This window comes from Orycteropus afer, unplaced genomic scaffold (assembly GCF_000298275.1).
Source record: "Orycteropus afer afer isolate SDZICR_OR568_19922 unplaced genomic scaffold, OryAfe1.0 scaffold00256, whole genome shotgun sequence".
Taxonomy (NCBI): Eukaryota; Metazoa; Chordata; class Mammalia; order Tubulidentata; family Orycteropodidae; genus Orycteropus; species Orycteropus afer.
Genome location: NW_006921843.1, coordinates 4,407,391 through 4,430,034, shown reverse-complemented (window position 1 = coordinate 4,430,034; position 22,644 = coordinate 4,407,391). Strand labels below are relative to the sequence as shown.

The following is a 22,644-nucleotide window of genomic DNA, read 5'->3' as shown; positions in this document are numbered from 1 at the left end:
AGGGTGGGTGACAGTGGCTTTGTCTGCATCATTAGATGTGGTGGCCAAAAGGTTCTGTTTCTGGTACCTGCCAGGCCCAAGGTTATCCTGGATCCCTGAATAGCCCTGAGGTGCCGTTTCCAGAGATTTGCCTCTCTCTAACCTTGCTCATCCTCACCCATTGCCTAGTCCATAGTCTGGGCATTCCATCATCTCCCAGTCAGTCAAATGCAACCCTAGGGCCAAGGCCTGCCTGGTATGGGCTATGGCTTGTTGCTTTAGGATTTCCCAGGAGGAATCTGGCCTGTCGGACTACCCTCCGTTTGGCCACCACTTGGGCTGCTCTTGTGGGCACTCCATTCCATCTTAACTGGAGAGAGCGGAGGATGACATGACTGCCTAGCTTGATGTGCCTGTTAGAGTAGAGAAGCCATGATTTTCTCCCCTTCTCTGGTGGTGTAGTGCCTAAGGCATTTGACTGCTAACCAAAAGGCTGGAGGTTCAAACCCACCAGCCATTCCTCGGAAGGAAGACTGGGCAATCTACTTCCGTAGAGATACCACCTTGGAATTGAATCGACGGCAGTGAGTTGGGTTTTGAGTTAATTCCACAAGTTTACAATCTGGGTTCAGCCATGCCCTTTGAGCAGCTCCACTAGTTTCCTGAAAATGGAATCTGAGTTTACTCATTAAAATACTGGTCATCTTTGTTGATTTTAAAACACAACTATATTTTCCAAAGTTTGTATTTCTGAAAACATTAAAAAAAATATTTCAACTTTAGCATGTAAAATGTAACTATTTTGCTTTATGAAATTATGTATTTGGGGGTAGGTTGGACATATTCCTATATACACCCCCCAAACAAACAAACAAACAAACAAACAAAACCACTGTCATCAAGTCAATTCTGACTCATAGTGACCACGTAGGACAGAAGTAGAACTACCCTATAGGATTTCTTAGGCTGTAATCTTCAGAGATGCAGACTAACACATCTTTGTCCAGCAGAGTGGCTGGTGGGTTTGAACTGCTGACCTTTTCATTAGCAGTCGAGTACTTAACCACTGTGACATCAGGGTCCCTATGCCTACATAACAAATAAATGTATGATAAGATAGCTGATCCAATTTTGGGTAAAGTTATCCATTAGTCCCATAAATAATTTTAAGTCAATTAATTTTTAAAGACTTTTTTATGCTCTTGACATTTTTTCTTGATTTCGACATATCTAAGTGCTAAAAAACAAAACCATGCTAAATGTCAAATGCTAATAAGCAGCCATTACTGTGTAAAACCAGAACTTGACAATGGGTGCATTATAGAATTCACAGATCTTTGTTCCAATGGGAATACTTCTTTGCTTTTTGTGCTCATTCTCCTCGTCTCCCTTCCTTGAACAAGCATCTGCATTTGCACCCTGGAAAATAGAACACAGCACAATGGAACAGGTTGCTAAGTGGGAAATGCCATGTACCTCAGCACAATATTTAATAGACAGGCATTTTTAAAGTAAAGACTCATATTATTCCTCAGTTAGTGAGATGTCTAAATTCACGGTAAGAGAAACCATAATTTTGAAAATGGGTGTAAGGTGCTGCTCTTATGACCAAGGGTAACACTGACCATATTCTCCTCTTCCTTTTCTTTGCCATCTTCATTTTCCTTTGATGTTTGATAGGAGAAGTCATCATAGGTGCGAAATTCCAAAAACAAGATGGTGGGAGGAAGAAGAATCCCTATTATAACCTAAGTAAAATGAGAAATAAATATGTTTGTAAACTATGCCAATTTGACAAAATTTTCCCAGTAGAGTTAATTTTTAAAATCATTATTATAAACTTCAACATTAGTCAATGACCTAGAAAACTGCAAGATGTTTAGCTTTGCTCTGATATTCTGCAGCTTATTTTCATAAATGTGTAGAATTGCAGATGGTGAAAATTTTAGGAATATCCATCATATTTTTTAGATGAATGATGAGCAGCATAATGTAATTCCTACTTAAAAAGCAAAAATCTTACACTGAATTTCAAAACAGGAATTTTTTTTTTGGTAGTGGAGAAAAGTCTTTATTTTAAATTATGAAACTGGGGGTAAATTCCTTAAGGGTGGATAGATAAGGATAAGGTTCAGATTATGGGAGAGGCCACACTCTATAAAAACACACACACACACACACACACACAGACCATGTAAATTTTAATTAGAGAACAAAAAGACAGATGAAGGATGGAAGTCTTAAAAAATGTGCCTTCTCTTAGCAGGTGTCCACCTACTAAGAGCACCAGAAACAGGACTAAGAAGAGTTTGTAAGAATCCTCTCTTTGGTCATCTGATAAGTCTTTTTGAATATAAGATTTTTCCTACTTTGAAGACTTATTGCTCCTTTGATATCTCATACTTTCCCAGCTCAACCACTTACTAGATGTGTGATGTTGAAATCTGGAGTAAGTCACAGCATTTTTCTGTCTCTATTTTGTTATTATTATTATTTTTTAACAAAATGAGGATAATGATAGCATCTATTATTGCTGTTGGGTGTTGTCTAGTTGATTTTTTTCCCTTAAGTTATTCTATTTTTTGTTTATTTTTGATTTTTATTGTTATTTGGGTGAAAGTATACACAGAAAATTCATTTTCCATACAGCAGTTCATACACATTTTGTTTCATGAAATTGACTGCTATTCCACACAATGTAATAGCTCTCTCCCCACTTCCTCCCTGTCTTTCCTTCCTTTGCACTCTAGCCCCCTGAGCTATTTCCCTGTACAAACACTGCCTTTCTATTCTCCCATGATTGATCGCTGTAAGGAGTATATCTACCTGATGTAAATGTTCACCCCACATACCTGCCTAATGTTTGGCTGGTTGCCACAGGAGTGAGTTCTGTTCCAGACCTGAAGGATAAGTAGGGGCCGTCACATCAGGGTCTCACCAGGCTCTATCAGCAAATCTGGTCTTTTTTTTTAATTATTTTTTTTTAAGATTCTGAGTTTTGTTCCACATTGTTCTCCCACTCTATCCAGGATCTCCTTGGTATTATGCCAATTAAGCTTGATGTTCCCTGTGACCATGGTCCTGAGCCCACAGGTCTAACTACTTGCTCCCTCTGGGTAGCTGGCTGTGGCCAAGAAGCCACTACAAACTTATCCCTTGTCAGCTCCACTATACACCTGGATATTTTTACAGAACATACAAATACACTTGTAGAAACATTATCTGCTGACCCTATACATGGTCATAGACATACTCCCCCCTACCTAGACATACCTGATCATTCAGCCTATCTACCCATCTGTCCACCTGTAGATCAATGCTTGCCATTACTGACAAGGTAGTACTATACATACAAAAGAGTTCATCTTTGTTGTCTGTACCTCCTATGTACCCCTCTATGTCTTCCCCTTCCTCAATGCCACCATGTTGATCACTCACTTTGGTACATTATCTTTCCTGTCACCCAAATCAATACTTGTCCTATCTAGCAGTGTTCCTTCCCCTCTCCTCCCATCCCTGGTAACCAACAAAGAAAATTTCCTTCCATATTGTGATAGTTGGAGGTATGTGTCAACTTGGCTGGACCACAATTCTGTGTGGTTTAAGCAATTGTGATGTGGGTTGTTCCAATGATGGGATCAGATGTATATGGTTTGAGCAGCCAATCCATTGAAAGGGAGTTTCCCTAGGATTGTGGCCTGCTTCAAGGATATTTATGGACATCCTGGGAAAAGAGACACTCTTCTGTGGATTGGGATTCTGCCCACAACTCTCCATGAGCAAACACCCACCATTTGGGGTGGAGATCTTGGATTTGTCATTCATTGGACTCAACAACCAGTATACTTCCTGCCAACCTTGAGCTCGTCAGCCCCTGTAGCTGTGTGAGTCAGGAAAAGCCTTCAGCTTTATGTTTGATCCAAGAACTTGGGACTTGCCAGCTTCTATAAGTGTGTGAGCCATTTTCCTAAGATAAATTTCTCTTTCTTTCTTTCTCTATCTCTGTAAGCTTTACTGGTTTTGTTTCTCTAGAGAACCCAGTCTAACACACATATATAAACCTTTCCTTGACTATTTACGATAGTAAACTAGTACAATATTTGCCCTTCTGTGATTGACTTATTTCACTCAGCATAATGTCCTCCATGTTCATCCAAGTTATGTGGTATTTTGCAGATTCTACATTATTCTTTAGTGTTGCATAGTATTCCATTGTGTGCATGTGCCATAGTGTGGAGATCCATTCTTCTGTTGATGGACACTTAGGTTGTTTCCATCTCTTTGCTATTGTAAATAGTGCTGCAATGAACATAGGTGTGCATGTATCTGTTCTTGTTCTAGTTCTCACTTCTTTAGGATAAAAAACCCAACAAAACTAAACTCACTGCCTTTGAGTCAATTCAACTCATAGCTACTCCTCCTTGGGTTTACAAGGTGGTATCACTATGGAAGTAGATCACCCAATCTTCCTTCTGAGGAGTGGCTGGTGAGTTTGAATACCAGCCTTCTGGTTAGCAGTCAAATGCCTTAGGCACTACCTAGTAATGGGATTGCTGGATCAAATGGTAGTTCTAATTCCAACTTTTTAAGGAATCACCATAGTGCTTTCCACAGTGGTTGTATCATTTGATTGTCCCACCAGCAGTGTATGAGAGTCCCAATCTCTCCACATCCTCACCAGCATTTGTTACTTTCTGTCTTGTTGAACTTTGCTATTAGTGCTGGAGCAAGATGGTATCTCATTGTTGTTTTGATAGCATAGTGGCTAAGACACTTGCCTGCTAACCAGACGGCTGGCGGTTCAAACCCACCAGCCACTCCTCGGAAGGAAGGTTGGGCAATTCTACTTCCGTAGTGATAACTGCCTCGGAAACCCAAGGAGGGGTCGCTATGAGTCGGGGCCGACTCGACGGCACATAACAACAACAACAACAATGGCTAATGAAGAGCTCTGATAATATAGTGTCTAAAGCATTGGGAGCTCTGGTAGCGTAGTGGCTAAGGCACTTGACTGCTAACCAGAAGGCTGATGGTTCAAACCCACCAGCCACTCCTCGGAAGGAAGGTTGGGCAATCCTAATTCCGTAGTGATACTGCCTCGGAAACCCAAGGAGGGGTCACTATGAGTCGGGGCTGACTCGACAGCACATAACAACAACAACAACAAAGCATTTGACTGCTAACCAGAAGGCTGGTGGTTCAAACCTATCAGCCACTCCACAGAAGAAAGGTTTGGCAATTTACTTCTGTAGTGATACTGCCTCAGAAACCCAAGGAGGGGTCGCTATGAGTCGAATACTATTCTACGGCAGTGGGTTTGGTTTGGTTTAATGGCTAATGATCATAAATATTGCTTCATGTGTTTGTTGGCTGCCTGAATATCTTCTTCAGTGAAGTGTCTATTCATGTCTTCTGCTCATTTTTCAACTGGATTGTTTGCCTTTTTGTTGTTGAGGTGTTGGAGTTTTCTATAGATTTTAGAGATAAGTCTCTTGTGAGGTATGTTGTTGCTGAATATTTTTTTCCCAATCTATAGGTTCTCTTTTTACTCATTTGGAGAAGTCTTTTGAAGCACATGAAAATTTTATTTTTAGTAGGTCCCATTCATCTACTTTATCTTCTTTCTGCTGCTTGTGCATTTCGAATTATACTTGAGAGTCTATTTATGCCATAAATTAGGACCCCTAAATTTGCCCCATTTTTTCCTTGAGGACTTTAGAGTTTTAGATTTCACATTTAAGTCTTTGATCCATCTGGAGTTTGCAAAACAGAGAAACCTTTAAATTATAATACAGATAAGAAAAAAGATGGACTGCTTAATAATAAAGGCGCTCTGGTGGCACTCTGGGTAAGGCATTTGGCTGCTAACCAGAAGGTTGGCAGTTCAAACTCACCAACTTAATAAATGGTGCCTGGAAATTGGGTGGCCATTTGGAAAATAATTAATTTGGATCCATAGCTCAGACATACATGAGAATGAATTCTAATTAGGTTAAAAATTTTGTGGAAAAAAAAGAGAGAGAGAGAAAAAAAGAGCCTAAAAGATCTAAAAGTCATCACAGAATTGTTTTATAAGTGTGTGGGGAAGGCCTTTCTAATTATGTCTCAACATCCAGACACAATCAAAAAAAGGTCAATATAATTTATACTTAAAAATCAGAAACTTCTAACCTCAACCTACCCTGAGACCAGAACTAGATGGTGCTTGGCTACCTCTGTCAACCATTCAGAAAGAGATCAAAATAGGAGATTCTGGGTAGAGTGGGAGAAAATTATGTAACAAAATTCACAATCATAAAAATGATCAGGCTTACTGGTCTGGTAGAGACTGGTGCATACTCTGAGACTATGACCCCTTGTCACCCTTTGGGCCTGGCTTCCAGCCAAACAATAGACAGGCATATAAGGAGAACATTTAAACCAGGTAGGCACACTCCTTAGAACAATCAACCATGGGAGATCAGAAGGGCAATATATGCACAGGGAATAGCTCAGAGGACAGGAATGCAAAGGAAAGAAGGACACAGGGAAAAAGTAACCCCAGGGAGGAAGTGGGAAGAGTGTTGTTATATTATGGGGATTGAAATTAATGTCATGAAACAAAATGTGTATCAACTGTTGTATGGAAAATGAATTTGCTTTGTAAACTTTCACCCAAATTACAATAAAAAATAAAAAAACCCACACTTCTGCACGGTTAAAAAAAATAAAAGCCATAATTACCAAGTCAAAAATAGCTCATGCAAAAGTATATTTACAACTCATGTCACAGAAAAAAGGCTAATCTTTCTAATACTAAAGGACCTCCCAGAAATCGATAAATATTCCAACAACCCAACATAATACTGGAGAAAGGTTCTGAACCAAGAGACACTCATACTTACATGAAAATATTCTTACCTTCACTTGTGTTAAGGTAAATGCAAGGTAACTGCATAGAGATGTCACATTTACTATTAGATTAGAAAATCCAGAGGTTTGATTACCCCCTCTGTTGGTGAGAGAGTGGAGAAACAGATGCTCCTCTGCATCGCTGGTGGGAGTATAAATTGGTGTAACTTCTGCCAAGGATATTTGGTAAAGCTATTAAAATCTCAAGTGAACGTACTCTTTTAGCCACAACTCTACTTCTGGCTTTTGGATATTTCTCAACATATACATGAGACACGATTTGTGTCCAAAAGTATTCACTGTATTAGTGAATGCAGCACCACAAGATGGGAGGGCCCTCCGTGGACTCAGCAGTGACTAGCTAAATAGATGTTCATCCATGTGCATAATGAAATACAATCCAGCTGGGAAATGGTGAGGTAATGCGTATGTAATAATATGGAAAGATCTCCTAGATACAGGTGCAAAGCAGTGATAAATCCTTGTGATAAAGAGAAAATAATAAGACTATTCATCTTAGGTTTATATATGGAAGAAAGCACAAGAAACAAATATCAGTGACTGCCACTGGGCAGTATTGCTGGGCAGATGGGGGAAGGGAGTGGGAGGGAGACTGGTCACTTACACTTTTAAATACTTTTTTGTTTTTTGAACCATGTGCATTTAACAAGCCCTGGTAGCATAGTGCCTAAGGCACTTGACTGCTAACCAGAAGGTTGGCAGTTCAAACCTACCAGCCACTCCTCGGAAGGAAGATGGGGCAATCTACTTCCATAGTGATACTGCCTCAGAAACCCAAGGAGAGGTCGCTATGAGTCGGGTCTGACTCGATGACACATAACAACAACAACAACAACATCCCAAAATTGGAGTCCTTATGTGGTGCAAACGATTAACACACTTTTAGCAACTTAAAAGTCAGAAGTTAGGTTTTGAGATCTGGGAATGTGAGGATTCCCACATTATTTTTCTTCTTCAGTCGTGCTTTGCTTAGCCAAAGTCTCTTTCCTTTCCACATGAAATTAGTAATTGTTTTTCCATATCCTCAAAAAATGTTGATGGTATCTGGATGAGGATTGCATTAAATGTGTAGATTGCTTTGGATAGTATTGACATTTTCATAATATTCAGTCTTCCTATCCATGAACAAGGCAGGTTCTTTTATTTATGTAGATCACTTGTAGTTTCTTGTAGTAATGTTTTATAGTTTTCTTTGTATAGGTCTTTTGTGTCTCTGGTAAGACTTATTCCTAGATATGTTATCTTTTTGTTAACTATTGTAGATGGTATTGTTTTCCTTATTTCTTTTTCAGAGGCCTCTTTGTGGATGTAGAGGAATCCAACTTATTTTTGTAAGTTGACCTTGTATCTTGTTGAACTTCTCTATTAGTTTCAGTAGTTTTATTTTTCTGAGTCTCTTGGGTTTTCTATGTATAGGATCATGCCATCCACAAATGGAGATAGCTTTGCTTCCTCTTTGCCAATTTGGATGCCTTTTATTTCTCTTTCTTGCCTTATTGTCCTGGCTAGGACTTCTAATACAATGTTAAACAGAAGTGGTGATAGAGGGCATCCTTGTCTGATTCCTGATCATAAGGGGAATGCTTTTGGTGTTTCTCCATTAATAGTAATGTTGGCCATTGGCTTTGTGTATATGCCCTTTATTATGTTGAGGAATTTCCCTTCTATATCTATTTTGCTGAGGGTTCTGAACAGAAACAGGTGTTGGATTTTATCAAATGCCTTTTCTACATCGATTGATATGATCATATGGTTCTTTTGTTTTGTTTTGTTTATGTGGTGGATTACATTGATTACTTTTTTGATGTTGAACCATCCTTGTATGAATCCCACTTGGTCAGAATGTATTATTTTTTTGATATGTTGTTGGATTTTGTTGGCTAGGATTTTATTGAAGATTTTTGCATCTATATTCATGAGGGACATTGGTCTGTCAGCCAAAGTAGTTAAAACATTATGGTATTGGTATAATGATAGACAGATAGACCAAGGGAACAGAATAAAAACCCAGAAATAGACCCATCCATCTATGGACAGCTGATCTTTGACAAAGGACCAAAACCCATTAAATGGGGGAAGAGATAGCCTCTTTAACAAATGGTGCTGGTAAAATTGGATGCCCACTTGCAGAAAAATGAAACAAGACCCATATCTCACCCCATTCACACAAACAAACTCAAGTTGGATCAAAGACTTAAATATAAAGCCCAAAACTATAAAGATCATCAAAGATAAAGTAGGGACAAATCTAGGGCCCCTAATCTATGGCATAAATAGACTATCAAGCATAACCCAGAATGCACAGGAGGTAGAAGAGAAGTTACATGACTGGGACCTTTTAAAAATTAAATTCTTATGTGCATTGAAAGACTTTTTACCAAAGGGTAAAAAGAGAACCTACAGATTAGGAGAAAGTATTTACCTATGACATATCTGACAAAGGACATATCTCCAAAATTTATAGAAAACTTCAACACCTCACTGCCAGAAAGACAAACAATCCAATTCAAAAATGGGCAAGGGATGTGAACAGACACTTCACTAAAGATGATATGCTGGCAGCCAACAAACACAAGGAATTACTCACCATCATTAACTATTAGAGAGATGCAAATCAAAACAACAATGAGATGTCATCTTACCCCAGCAATAATAGCAATGTTCAGCAAGACAAAAAATAACAAATGCTGGTGAGGTTGCAGAGAGATTGGAACTCTCATACATTGTTGGTGGGACTGCAAAATGGTACAACCATTGTGGAAAATGGTATGGCATTTCCTTAAAAAATTGAAAATAGAACTACCATTCGAACCACCAATTCCATTACTAGGAATATATCCTAAAGAGGAGAGACAGGACATGAACAGACATATGCACACCCATGTTCATTGCAGCACAGTTCACTATAGCAAAGAGATTGAAACAACCTAGATGCCCATCAACAGATGAATGGATAACCAAATTATGGTACATTCACACAATGGAATATTATGCTACACTAATGAACAATAAAGAATATGCAAATCATATCACAACATGCATGAATCTGGAGGACATTATGCTGAGTGAAATAAGTCAATCACAGAAGGACAAATATTATATGAGCCCATTACTGTAAAAAGTCAAGGAAGGGTTTGCTTAGGGAAGGGAACTCACTTTGTAGGTTACTGGGGATGGGAGGGAAATATAGGGGAAATTTTCAGACTAGTTGGGGGCCATATGCTGAGTTGGGTAAGGAGAAGGATGGTATGGAAAGAGTCTGTGACCAGTATGATAACGTTCGTGAAAGGGAGGACACTGAATTGTGCAGATAAGATATAGATGACAGAGGCTAATACTAGTATATGCACAATACTGCATTACCACTAACACCAAATACCAGGCAACAGATAAATGCATAAACAATTGAGAAGATCAGATGGGGGTCAGCGAACAGGAATATACTCTAGACCAATGATAGATTTAGCTAAGGAAAATCTTGCACAGACACTAGTGATACAAAATAACCATAATCATTACAGAAGCAACAGAAGACAGACTTGGAGTAATCCCTCAGAGAGAGCCAAACACCTTGGGAGAGAGAACCACTGGGTCTGCTGACTCAGGACCATAGTACTGGGGGATATCAGGTTCAATTGGCACAACATAATACATGAAAATCTTGTTCTACAACCTAGTTTGGTGAGTAGTGACCAGGGTCTTAAAAGTTTGTGAATGGCCATCTAAGATGAAGCTAATGGTTTTCTCTTTTCTGAAGCAAAGAAGAGTGAAGAAAACCAAAGGCATTGGGAAACAACTAGATGGGGCCTGGCTACCAATGCTAACCAGTCAGAAAGGGAGCAGAACTGGAGATCTTGGATAGAGTGGGAGGAAAAACATGGAATAAAATTCAAAACCACAATAACAACCAGAATTACTGGTCAGATGTAGTCTGGTGGGACCCCCAAGACTATGGCCTTGGGATACACTTAGAGCCTGGGATAGGACTCGCTCCCAAGGATTGGCTCACAGCCCAACAGTAGAAAGACTTAAATGCAGAACACCCAACCCAGGGCGATGCACCCACCTACTCTACAGAGACATACTCCTTGGAACAGTTGGCTATGGCGCACCAGAGGAGCAACATTCACATGGAGGGAAAGCCGGACAGAAAGGAGTGCATAAGTAAGAAGGGCACAGGGGTGGGGGTTTGTCACAAGGATGGGAGAAGAGTAGAGTGGGTTAAGGTTGGGGATGGTAATTGGGGAGTGAAACCAAATGCTCCCAAACTGTTGAATGTAGAACAAATTCTGCTCCATAAATTTGCACTCAAGGCACAATTAAAAAAAAAAAGTTGGAAGTTAAAGATTATCCAGAGGTATCTCAGAAGAAAGATTTGGTGATGTATTTCTGAAAACTCAGCAACTTAAAACACAGATGAGTCACTGTAAGTCAGAATTGACTCCAGGTCACTGGGTTTTATCTAAAATATTAAAAAATATCCAAACAATCTATTTTAAATAATTATATTTTTACCTTGCAAATATACAAGTGATTCAAAAGAAATCTGATGCTTAAAAACATCTCTATCTTTTGGTATATATAGTTTTCTCTTTTAAATAAAAGATGCATTGAATAAAAAAGATAGAAATGATAACTTGGGCTTCTTGTCTTAATTTTATATATTAATATTTAAAAGGAACAATCTCCTGCCTCATCCCTCTATGTCCCCAAATCTGCTCTCCAGAGACACCTTTTTAAAAAACCTTCTTGTTATAAAATAAAGCACATATATCAAAAAAAAAAAAACAACACACAAAACAAAGGCATAGATTAATGAATTATTGTAATGTAAACATCATTGTAATTCCATCTGGTTCACAAAATTGAGCATTGTCAGCCATCCTGGAAGTCCCTCTGTGTGCCCTGACCCCATCACAATCCCATCCTCCAAAGGGAACCACTACATTGATTTTTAAATAATCAATTCCTTCCATTCTTTTATAGTTTTATCACCCGAGTGTGTATCCCTAGATCTGTACTGAGTTTCTCATTGTTGGTTCCATGAGGCACATGTTGGTATTGACCACTTGAAATTTGACTAGTCCAACTTGAGATGTGTCATCAGTGTAAAATACCCACTGGATTTCTAAGACTTTGCATGTAAAAAAGAATATAAAATACTTTGCTAATATAGATCACATCTTTGAAGTGATAATATCCCCCATGTTATTGTTGTTAGTTGCCATTGAGTGAGCTCAGAACATCCTGGAAAATAAAAGACATCCTGGAAACAAAAAGACACAACATAACAAAACATTGCCTGGTTCCACATCATCCTCACAAACTTTGGTATGTTTGGTATCGTATGAAAAATTAGCCCACTATTGTAGTCACCGGGAGCTCTGGTAGCATAGTGCCTAAGCCACTTGACTGCTAACCAGAAGGCTGGCGGTTCAAACCCACCAGCCACTCCTCAGAAGGAAGATGGGGCAATCTACTTCCATAGTGATACTGCCTTGGAAACCCAAGGAGGGGTCGCTATGAGTCGGGTCTGACTCGATGGCACATAACAACAACAACATTGTTCACCATATCAATTCATCTCATGGAAGGTTTCACTCATTTTTGCTGACCCTCTCCATTATTAAACATGATGTCCTTTTCTAGCAATTGGTTTTTCCTGATAATGTGTCCAAAAAGAGAAAAACCAAGTCTTGTCATCCTTGATTTTAAGGAGCATTCTGGCTGTACTTCCTCCAAGAGTTATTTATTTGTTCTTCTGGTAGTCCATGGTTTATATTCAAAACTTTGTGCCAATACCACAACTCAAATGTGTCAGTTCTTTTTCAACCTGCCTTTTTCAGTGTTAGCTTTCACATGCAAATGAGGCATTTGAAAACACTGTGGCTTAGGTCAAGTGCATCTTAGTGACATTTTTGCTTTTTTAAACTTTAAAGAGGTCTTTTGCAGATTTGCTCAATGCTATATGTTGTTTAGGACCTCTGGTGGTGTAGTGCCTAAGGCATTGGACTGCTAACCAGAAAGCTGGAGGTTCAAACCCATCAGCCACTCCTCAGAAAGAAGGTTGGGCAATCTACTTCTGTAGTGATACTGCCTCGGAAATCAAAGGAGGGGTCGCTATGAGTCAGATCTGACTCAACAGCAGTGGGATTTGTATGTTGTTTGATTTCTTGACTGCTACTTCCATGGGAATTGATAGTTGATCCTAGTAGATGGCAATCTTTAACAACTTCAATTTATTTGCCATTTATCATGATGTTGCTTATTGGTCCAGTTGTGAGTATTTTTGCTTTCTTTATGATAACTTGTAATGCATATTGAAATCTTCGACCATCACCAGTAAGTGTTTCAAGTCATCTTCACTTTCAGTGAGCAAGGTTGTGTCATCTGAATATTGCAGGTTGTTAATGAATCTTCCTCTAATCCTGATGCAATGTTCTTCATCACATAGTCCAGCTTCTTGGATTATTTGCTCACCATACAGATTAAGTAAGGTAAAAGGATACAACCTGCTGCACATCTTTCCTGATTTTAAACCATGCAATATCCCCTTGTTCTGTTTGAATAACTCTCTCTTGATCCCTATGCAAATTGTGCATGAGCATAATTAAGTGTCATGGAATTTCCTTTCTTCATAATTTGTTATGATTCACACAATCAAATGCCTTTGTATCATCAATAAAACACAAGTAAACACATTTCTGATATTCTGTGCACTCAGCCAAGATCCATCTGACATCAGCAATGATATCCCTTGTTTCAAGTTGTTCTGGTTACCTAGTGTTGCTCTGACAAGAATGTACCACAAATGGGATGGCCTTAAAAACAGGAGTTTATTCTCTCACAGTTTGGAGGCTTTAAGTCCAAGTTCAAAGTGCCAGGCTCTAGGGCTGCATGGAAGCCCCTCGACCTTGGGCTTCAGCTCTGCCTCTTGCTCCCGGCCCACTGAAGCTAGAGGCATCTCTTCACTCAGGCAGCTACTGGCTGCTGAGGCTTACAAGCCCAAGGTCAACAAATAAAATGGCACAGTCCCGATGTTACCAAGCCACATGGCAGGCCATTAACTCAAGCCCGTTGTAAGTCCCAAGGTTGGCAGAGCATGGCAGGCTGCTGAACAATGACATGGTTACATGCAGGATCCAAGCATGCCATAAGCTAGAGACTATCCCCAAGGTTTCTCCTTATATACAGGAAGCAGACCACATCCCAAAGGCAGCTACTCAGCTGCTTGTGGTAGATCCCACCATGGAGTTGTTTGCCAGTCTCATCATGGGGAATAACTACCACCAGCTGCCCGGCCACGCAACCAGGCCAAGCCAAGTTGACATACAAATTTAACTACCACAATTCTACCCCTTGTCAACTTGGTACCTGTACAGATCTCTCTCACTAGGTGGCTCCAGTCCCCTAGTTCCTCTAAATAGTGACCTCACGCCCTTGGCCTCGTGGCCCCGTTCCTCTCCCTCTTGGACATGGCAGCTCTGACCCCTAACTCTTGGGCAGCAGCTATGGCTCCGTCCCACTAGCTCACATGAATGAGCAGCCCCACACTCTGGAACTGAGTGGGTGAAGGTCTAACTCTTTGAAACCTAGGGGTCTATGGTGGTTCCACCCCTAAAGGCCACGGTCCTACCCTTTCAGGCTGAGGCAGCTCTGTTTCCCATTTCCGTAGTCTCTCCACTTCTGCTGATTAATGCTGAAGGCAACCCACTCTGCTGGAAAACTTCCTGCCAAAAAACACTTGGCTTTCTTGCTCTGAGGGTTGGCCAATCTGCTATTCCATTTCATGCTGGTCTCTTCTACCAATTAATGCCTGAAGGCAACCTACTCTGCCAGGAAGCCGCCTACCCAATGGCACCTGGCTTTCTCCTCCATGGGCTGGTAAGTCTGTTGCTGTTTAATGCCAGTCTCTGGGCTCTGCTACTCCCATCTGTCATGCTGATCTCTTGGCTCTGCTCCTGCTGTCTCTTGTGCTGGTCTCTTGACTCTGCTCCTGCTGTGTCTTATGCCATATGCCAGGGTCTCTCTGCCAGGGTCTCTCTGCCAGGGTCTTGGGTCAAGGACACACTCCACTCCTGTTTCCACATTTTAGGTATCTTTCAGAGCAGCACCCTACTCCCAGTACCAAATTCTGTTCTGGTTACCTAGTGCTGTTCTGAGAATATTCCACAAACTGGATGGCCTTAACAAACAGGAGTTTATTCTCTCACATTTTGGAGGCTTTAAGTCCAAGTTCAAAGTGCCAGGCTCTAAGGCTGCATGGAAGCCCCTCGACCTTGGGCTTCAGCTCTGCTTCCTGCTTCTGGTCCACTGAAGCTAGAGGCATCTCTTCACTCAGGCAGCTACTGGCTGCTGAGGCTTACAAGCCCAAGGTCGACAAATAAAATGGCACAGTCCCAATGTTACCAAACTGCACTGCAGGCCATTAACTCAAGTCCATTTTAATTCCCAAGGTTGGCAGAGCATGGCAGCCTGCTGAACAATGACATGCAGGACCCAAGCATGCCATAAGCTAGAGACTATCCCCAAGGCTTCTCCTTACATACAGGAAACAGACCACATCCCAAAGGCAGCTACTCAGCTGCTTGTGGTAGATCCACCATGGAGTTGATTGTCAGTCTCATCATGGGGAATAACTACCACCAGCTGCTCAGTCACTCAACCAGGCTGAGCCTAGTTGACATACAAATTTAACTACCACAGAAGTCCTTTTCTGAATCCAACTTGAACTTCTGACAGTGTCCTGTCAATGTATGGCTGCAGCCGGTTTTAAATTATGTTTATCAAAATTTTGCTAGAATATGATATTAATGATATTGTTCAATAATTTCTATATTTGATCATCTTTCTTTGGAATGGGCATGGATATGGATCCCTTCCTATTGATTGGCCAGGTAGTTATTTTTTTACAAAGATTTTTAATTTTTTTACAAAGATGAATAAGTGCTTCCAGCATTGCATCTCAGCTGCTATTATGTGTTCCTTGGAACCTTGTTTTTTGGTAATGCCTTTAGTGCAGTGAAGTATCAGTTGTACTTGATCATATGCTACCTCCTCCTGAAATGGTTAAATGTTAACAAATTCTTTTTGGTACAGTGACTCTGTGTATTCTTTCTATCTTCCATTGATTCTTCTTGCATCTTTCAATGTTTTGCCCATAGAATCCTTCAATATTGCAACTCAAGGCTTGAATTTTTCTTCAGTTTTTTTTCAGCTTGAGAAATACTTGTCCAACTCCAGGTCTTTGCACATTTTATTATAATACTTTCCTTTTCTTCTCAAAAGGAACTCTGGTGGTGCAGTGCCTAAGGCATTTGGCTGCTAACCTGAAGGTTGGCGGTTCAAACCCACCAGCCACTCTGTGGAAGGGAGATTGGACAATATAGTTCTACAAAGATTTGCTGCCTCAGAAACCCAATGAGGGTGGCTATGAGCTGGAATTGACTTGATGGCAGTGGGTTTGGATTTGTGTTCTCAAGCCACCCTTTGAAATCTGTTGAGTTCTTTTATTTCATCATTTATCTCATCCACTTTAGCTTCTCTGGACTTAAAAGCAAATTTGAATTTCTTCTGATAGTTATGTTAGTTTTTCCCTTCTTTCCTGTCTTTTTAACAACCTTTTAATTTCTTCATGTATGACGGCCTTGATGTCATCCCACAATTTTTCTGGTCTTTGGCTATTCAAGTTCAGTGTGTCAAATCTATTCTTGAGATGGTCTGTAAATCCAGGCAGGATGTATTCAAGGTTGTACTCTGGTTCTTGTGACTTTTCTTCAGCTTCAACTTAAACTTGCACATGGACAATTGATGGTGTGTTTCACAATCAGCCCCTTGCTTTGTCTTGACTGATAATGTTGAGCTTCTCCATCATCTTTTTCCACATGTAGTCTACCTGATTCTTGTGTAATCTATTTGGTGAGGTCCACAAATGTAGTCATTGTTTTGTTGAAAAAAATATTTCTGAAGAATGAGTCATTGGTCTTGCAGATTCTATCATTTGATCTATGACATTGTTCTTATCACCAAGGCCATATTTTCTAACTACTGCTCCTTCTTTTCCAGCTTTTATATTCAGATCACCAGTAATTATTAGTGCATCTTGACTGCACGTTTGATCAATACCAAACTGCAGTTGTTCATAAAAATCTTCAATTTCTTCATCTTTGACATTTGATGTTGATTCATAAATTTCAATAATAGTTATATTAACTGGTCTTTCTTGTAGGCATTTGGATATTAACCTACACTGAAAGTGTTGTACTTCAGAACAAATCTTGAAATATTCTTTTTGATGATTACTACAATGATCTTCCTCTTCAATTTGTCATTCCCAACAGTTGGATTCAAAATGTCCAATACCGTCCATTTCAACTAACTTATGCCTAGGATATTGATCTTTAAGCATTACATTTCATTTTTGACAACTTCTGACTTTCCTTGATTCATGCTTCATGCATCTGATTACCAATGGATGTTTGCAGCTGTTACTTTTAATTTTGAGTCATGCTGCATCAGCATGACATGAAACACTAGTTGGAAAAGTCCAGAGGCTTTTACTCTATCTATATCATTAAGGTTCATTTTACTTTGAAGAAGGAGCTCTGGTAGTGTAGTGCCTAAGGCATTTGACTGGTAACCAGAAGGCTGGTGGTTCAAACCCACCAGCCACTCCTCGGAAGGATGATTAGGCAATCTACTTCCATAGTGATACCGCCTCAGAAATCCCAGGAGGGGTCGCTATGAGTCTGATCCAACTTGATGGCAGTGTGTCACTTTGAAGAGGCAGTATTTTGAGTTTGTTTCAGAAGTGCTCATCTTCTAGCACTACATTGGATAATGTTCTATTGCTATCTATAAGGTACTGACTAGCTATCTTTTGAAGGTAGATCTCCAGACCATCTTTCCTAGTCTTAGTTTGGAAGCTCTACTGAAATCTGGCCACCATGGGTAACCTGATGGTATTGGCATTTGAAATACTGGTGGCATAGTTTCCAGCATCATGGCTATATGCAAGCTACTAGAGTAGCATATAGTTCTTCTGGTCTCATAGTCATATAGGCTGAGGACTGAATGGTGTACCAGTCCCTTGGACTAATTGTTTCCATGAATTTCTGGTTTTCTTCATTCTTCTTTGCTCTAGACGAGGAGAGACTCATTGTTGCATCTAGATGGCTGCTTGCAAGCTTTTGATCCCAGTAGCTACTCCCCAAAATAGGAGGTGGACAATGTTTTGTGTAGTATGTTATGCCAATTGAGCTTGATGTCCCCTGTGACTATGGTGCTGAGCCCACGGGTGCAACTACTTGCTCCCTCTGGGTAGCTGGCTGTAGCTATGAAGTGACCACAAACTTGTCCCTTGTCAGCTCTACTATACACCTGGAAATTCTTACAGAACATACAAATACACTTGTAGAACCATTGTCTGCTAACCTTATACATGGTCTTGGGTACACACCCCCCTGCACAGATATTCCTAATAGTTCAGCCTGTCCACCCATCTATCCACCCATATATCAATGTTTGCCATCACTGACAACGCAGTACTGTATATGCAAAAGGGTTTATCTTTGTTGTCTGTACCTCCCATGCACCTCTCTCTGTCCTCCTCTTCCTTAGTGCCACTGTGTTGATCACTCACATTTGGTACATTGCCCTTCCCTTCACCCAAATCAATACTTGTCTCTACCTATCTAACAGTGTTCCCTCTGCTTTCCTCCCACCCTTGGTAACCAACAAAGAAAATTTCCTTCCATATATAAACCTTTCCTTGCCTTTTTCATTAATGGACTAATATAATATTTGTCCTTCTGTGACTGACTAATTCCTCTCAGCACAATGTCCTCCAAGTTCAGCTAGGTTATGTGGTGTTTTGCAGATTCTATGTTATTCATTAGGGTTGAATAGTATTCCATTGTGTGTATGTACCACAGTTTGGTTATCCATTCTTCTGTTGATGGGCACCTAGGTTGTTTCCATCTTTTTGCTATTGTAAATACTGCTGCAATGAACATGGGTGTGCATATATCTGTTCTTGTCCTGGCTATCATTTCTTTAGGATGTATACCTAGTAATGGGATTGCTGGGTCAAATGGTATTTCTAATTCTGTCTGTTTAAGGAATCTCCATACTGTTTTCCACAATGGTTGTATCATTTTACAGTCCCACCAGCAGTGTATGAGAGTCACAATCTTTCCACATCCTTGCCAGCATTTGTTATTTTCTGTCTTGTTGAACTTTGCCATTAGTGCTGGGGTTAGATGGTATCTCATTATAGTTTTGATTTACATCTCTCTGATGGCTAATGATCATGAACATTTCTTCAAGTATTTGCTGCCTACCTGAATATCCTCTTTGGTGAAATGTCTATACATGTCTTCTGCCCATTTTTAAATTGGATTGTTAATCTTTTTGTTGTTGAGGTGGTGGGGTTTTCTATAAATTTTAGAGATGAGTTCCTTGTCAGATATGTAATTATCAACAAGTATGAATCTGTTGCTGTCTTTTGTCATGGGCTTTTTTGTGGTGTTGATTTTTTGTTCCATATAATTTTCTGTGCTGAGCTGGTAATCATGTTATCACTTCCTTCATTGCTACTGTTTTAGTATTTGCTAAATATTTGTGCTGGTCCTCTTTTTGATTTTGGTGTGAAGTTTTATCATTTTCCTTTGAGGTTATCCTGTGATTTATAGTTTTCTTCCCAAGTTTAGGACAGTCTGTTCTATCTTGTAGTTGTCTTGACTTCCCTACCATTTAGAAGTTCTATAACTACACAATTTTTTCCCTTTTTTTGGTTTGTAGTCATCCTCATTTGTCAATTATGCCTCTGGTTCCCTGTTTACAATATTGTAGGCTTATTTAGTTTGGATACTTCTATAAGTAGGGTTGGTTTCTGGGTTATTTCATCATATGTGTTAATAGTCAGTTATTGTTTGCTGTTGTTGGTTCTCTGTCCAGAGGAATCTCTTTAGCATCTCTTGCAAGGCTGGTCTGGTTTTAACAAATTCCCTTAATTTCTGCTTACTGGAATCATTCTAATTTCACCATGATATTTGAGGGACAGTGCCTAAGGCATTTGACTACTAACCAGAACGATGGAGGTTCAAACCCACCTTGGAAGGAAGATTCGACAGTCTACTTCTGTAGTGATACTGCCTCAGAAACCCAAGAAGGGGTCACTATGAGTTGGATCCAACTCAATGGCAGTGAGTTTGGTTCATAATTCTTGGTTGGAAATTTTTATCTTTCAGAGTTTTATATATACCATCCCATCATCTTTTTGGCTACATGGTTTCTGCCAAGAAATCTGAGTTAGTCTTATTGGTTGCCCCTTGTAGGTAACTTTTGTTTTTCCCATGCTGCTTTTAGGATTCATTGTCTTTGGTTTTGGTGAGCTTGATGATGATATGTCTTGGTGATTTTCTTTTGGGGTGATGCTGGTTGGGGTTTGTTGGAATTCTTGAATGGATATACTCTCATCTTTCATCATACTAGGAAAATTCTCTTCCAACAAATCTTTGACAATTTTTTTCTGTGGTTTTATTTGTCTCTTCCTGTTCTGGAATTCTGATTACATGTAGGTTATTCCTTTTGATATTATCCCACTTGAACCTTAGGCTTTTTTCATTTTGTTTTGATCGTTTTTCTGATTGATCCCTTTCCAAAGATGTATTGAGGTATTTGCCTTCACTTTCACTAATTCTGTCTTCCATTGATTCAGTTCTACTCCTTTGCCCATTCAACATGTTATTTATTTCTGAAAATTTAGTATTCATCTTCTGGATTTCTGTCTCTCCATTTTGTATCACTTCTAATTTTTCATTTATTTTGTCATTTTTTTCTTGTATTGTCTTTTGAAATTGTTCAGGATTTTCTTTGTATTTTCCTCAATTTTTTCAGTGTTTTCCTTGATCTGTCCCTCAGTTTGTTGAAGGTACCTAAATATAATTCTTTTGAATACCTTTTCATGGATTTACAATGCTGTGTCTTCCTCAGGGATGTGTTTTAGGTCTGTGTCCTGCTCCTTTGTTTCTCCTGCTTTATCTTGCTTCTTTGTGTGAACTGTGATGCTCTGTTGTTTCCTTGGCATTGTGATGTTTTTGTGTTTATGTTTAATTGGCCATTGTATGTTGGAGTGACTCATCCACAATTTTTGTTTTCTTTGTATGTTATCTATGTAAGCAGGGTACTGTCCTGTGCTCCTCTATTATCTAGTTGGCAGCACTTATACACTCACCACCTGTCTCCTTTCCCATTGTCAGTCTCCCATAGGTCCCTGCTGTCCTTGGCAAACAGAGCCTATTCTTAGGTCCCTGGAATCCGAATGAGAATACTGTCACTTTAAAATTCAAAATGGTTGCCACTTGTAAACATTCAAAATGGCTGCATCCTTGCTCACTGTAAATATCCAAAATGGCCACCACTTGTAAACAATCAAAATGGCTGCACCCTCCAGACAGCCAGAAGTCCACAGCTCAGGTTGTCTCCCTGTTTCCCTTCCTAGTCACAGGCCACCAACCCAGTTGTCCCTGCAACACTTGGTGACCAAGGTGGATCTTTAGGTCAATTCTCAAGTGTCAACACCACTTGGAAATACTCTGGCTGTTGGTTCTGTCAGAGTAGCTGACAGTCCACTGCTCTGACCGTCTTTGTACTCACTGTTTTTGTTCAGGTTTTTCCACTAGTTTTGCCTAATCCACTTCTGTATACTTCCTTTCAATGCCCAGGGCTCCAGGATTATCTTCTGTGTCTCTGTCAATTGGTTTCTCTTTTCTTTGTTGAACACGGTCTGTGTAGCTTGTCTGCTATTCCACCATCTTACCAGAAGTCCTGTGCATTTCTTGTTGAACTTTGCTACTACTGCTGGGACAAGATGGCATCTCATTGTTGTTTTGATTTGCATCTCTCTAACGACTAATGATTGTGAACATTTCTTCATGTGTTTTTGGGCACCTGAATATCCTCTTTGTTGAAGTGTCTCTTCATGTCTTCTGCCCATTTTTAATCAGATTATTTGTCTTTTTGTTGTTGAGGTGTTGGAGTTTTCTATAAATTTTAGAGATAAGTCCCTTGTCTGATATATCACTGCCAAATATATTTTCCCAATCTGTAGATTTTCTTTTGACTCTTCTGGAGAAGTCTTTGGAAGCACACAAAAATTTAATTTTTTGAAGGTTCCATTCATGTAGTTTATCTTCTGCTGTTTGTGCATTTTGGGTTATGCTTGACAGTCTATGCCATATATTAGCACCCTTAAATTTACCCCTAGTTTTTCCTTGAGGAACTTTGTAGTTTTAGGTTTCACACTTAAATCTTTGATCCATCTGGAGTTAGTTTTTGTGTATGGTGTGAGTTACAGATCCTGTTTCATTTTTCTGCAGATGGATATCCAGTTTTGCCAGCACCATTTGTTAAACAGACAATCTCTTCCCCATTTAATGGATTTCAGCCCTTTGTCAAAGATCAGTTGGCCATACATTGATGGATCTATATCTGAGTTCTCAATTCTATTTCATTGTTCTATGTGTCTTTTGTTGTACCAATACCAGTTTTGACTACTGTTGCTGTGTAGTAGGTTTTGAGATCTAGGGATGTGAGACCTCCTACTTTGTGCTTCTTCTTCAACAGTGTTTTGATTATTCAAGGTCTCTTTTTTTCCTACATAGTTAATGATTGTTTTTTCCATATCCTTAAAGAATGTTGATGGGATCTGGATTGGGATTACATTGAATGTATAGATTGCTTTGGGTAGAA

The 22,644-nt window shown here is 39.7% G+C and overlaps 1 protein-coding gene across 1 annotated transcript in view; it reads right to left on the bottom strand.

Moving 5' to 3' along the window:
• The window catches only part of TRPM1 (transient receptor potential cation channel subfamily M member 1), a 219,368-nt gene that overhangs the window by 75,732 nt on the left and 120,992 nt on the right, over positions 1 to 22,644 (bottom strand). The window contains exons 18-19 of the mRNA XM_042782188.1: positions 1,605 to 1,727; positions 1,267 to 1,398 (exon numbers count right to left, since the gene is read on the bottom strand). Coding sequence (XP_042638122.1) covers positions 1,267 to 1,398; positions 1,605 to 1,727 — 255 coding nt within the window. The remainder of the gene's footprint in view (positions 1 to 1,266; positions 1,399 to 1,604; positions 1,728 to 22,644) is intronic.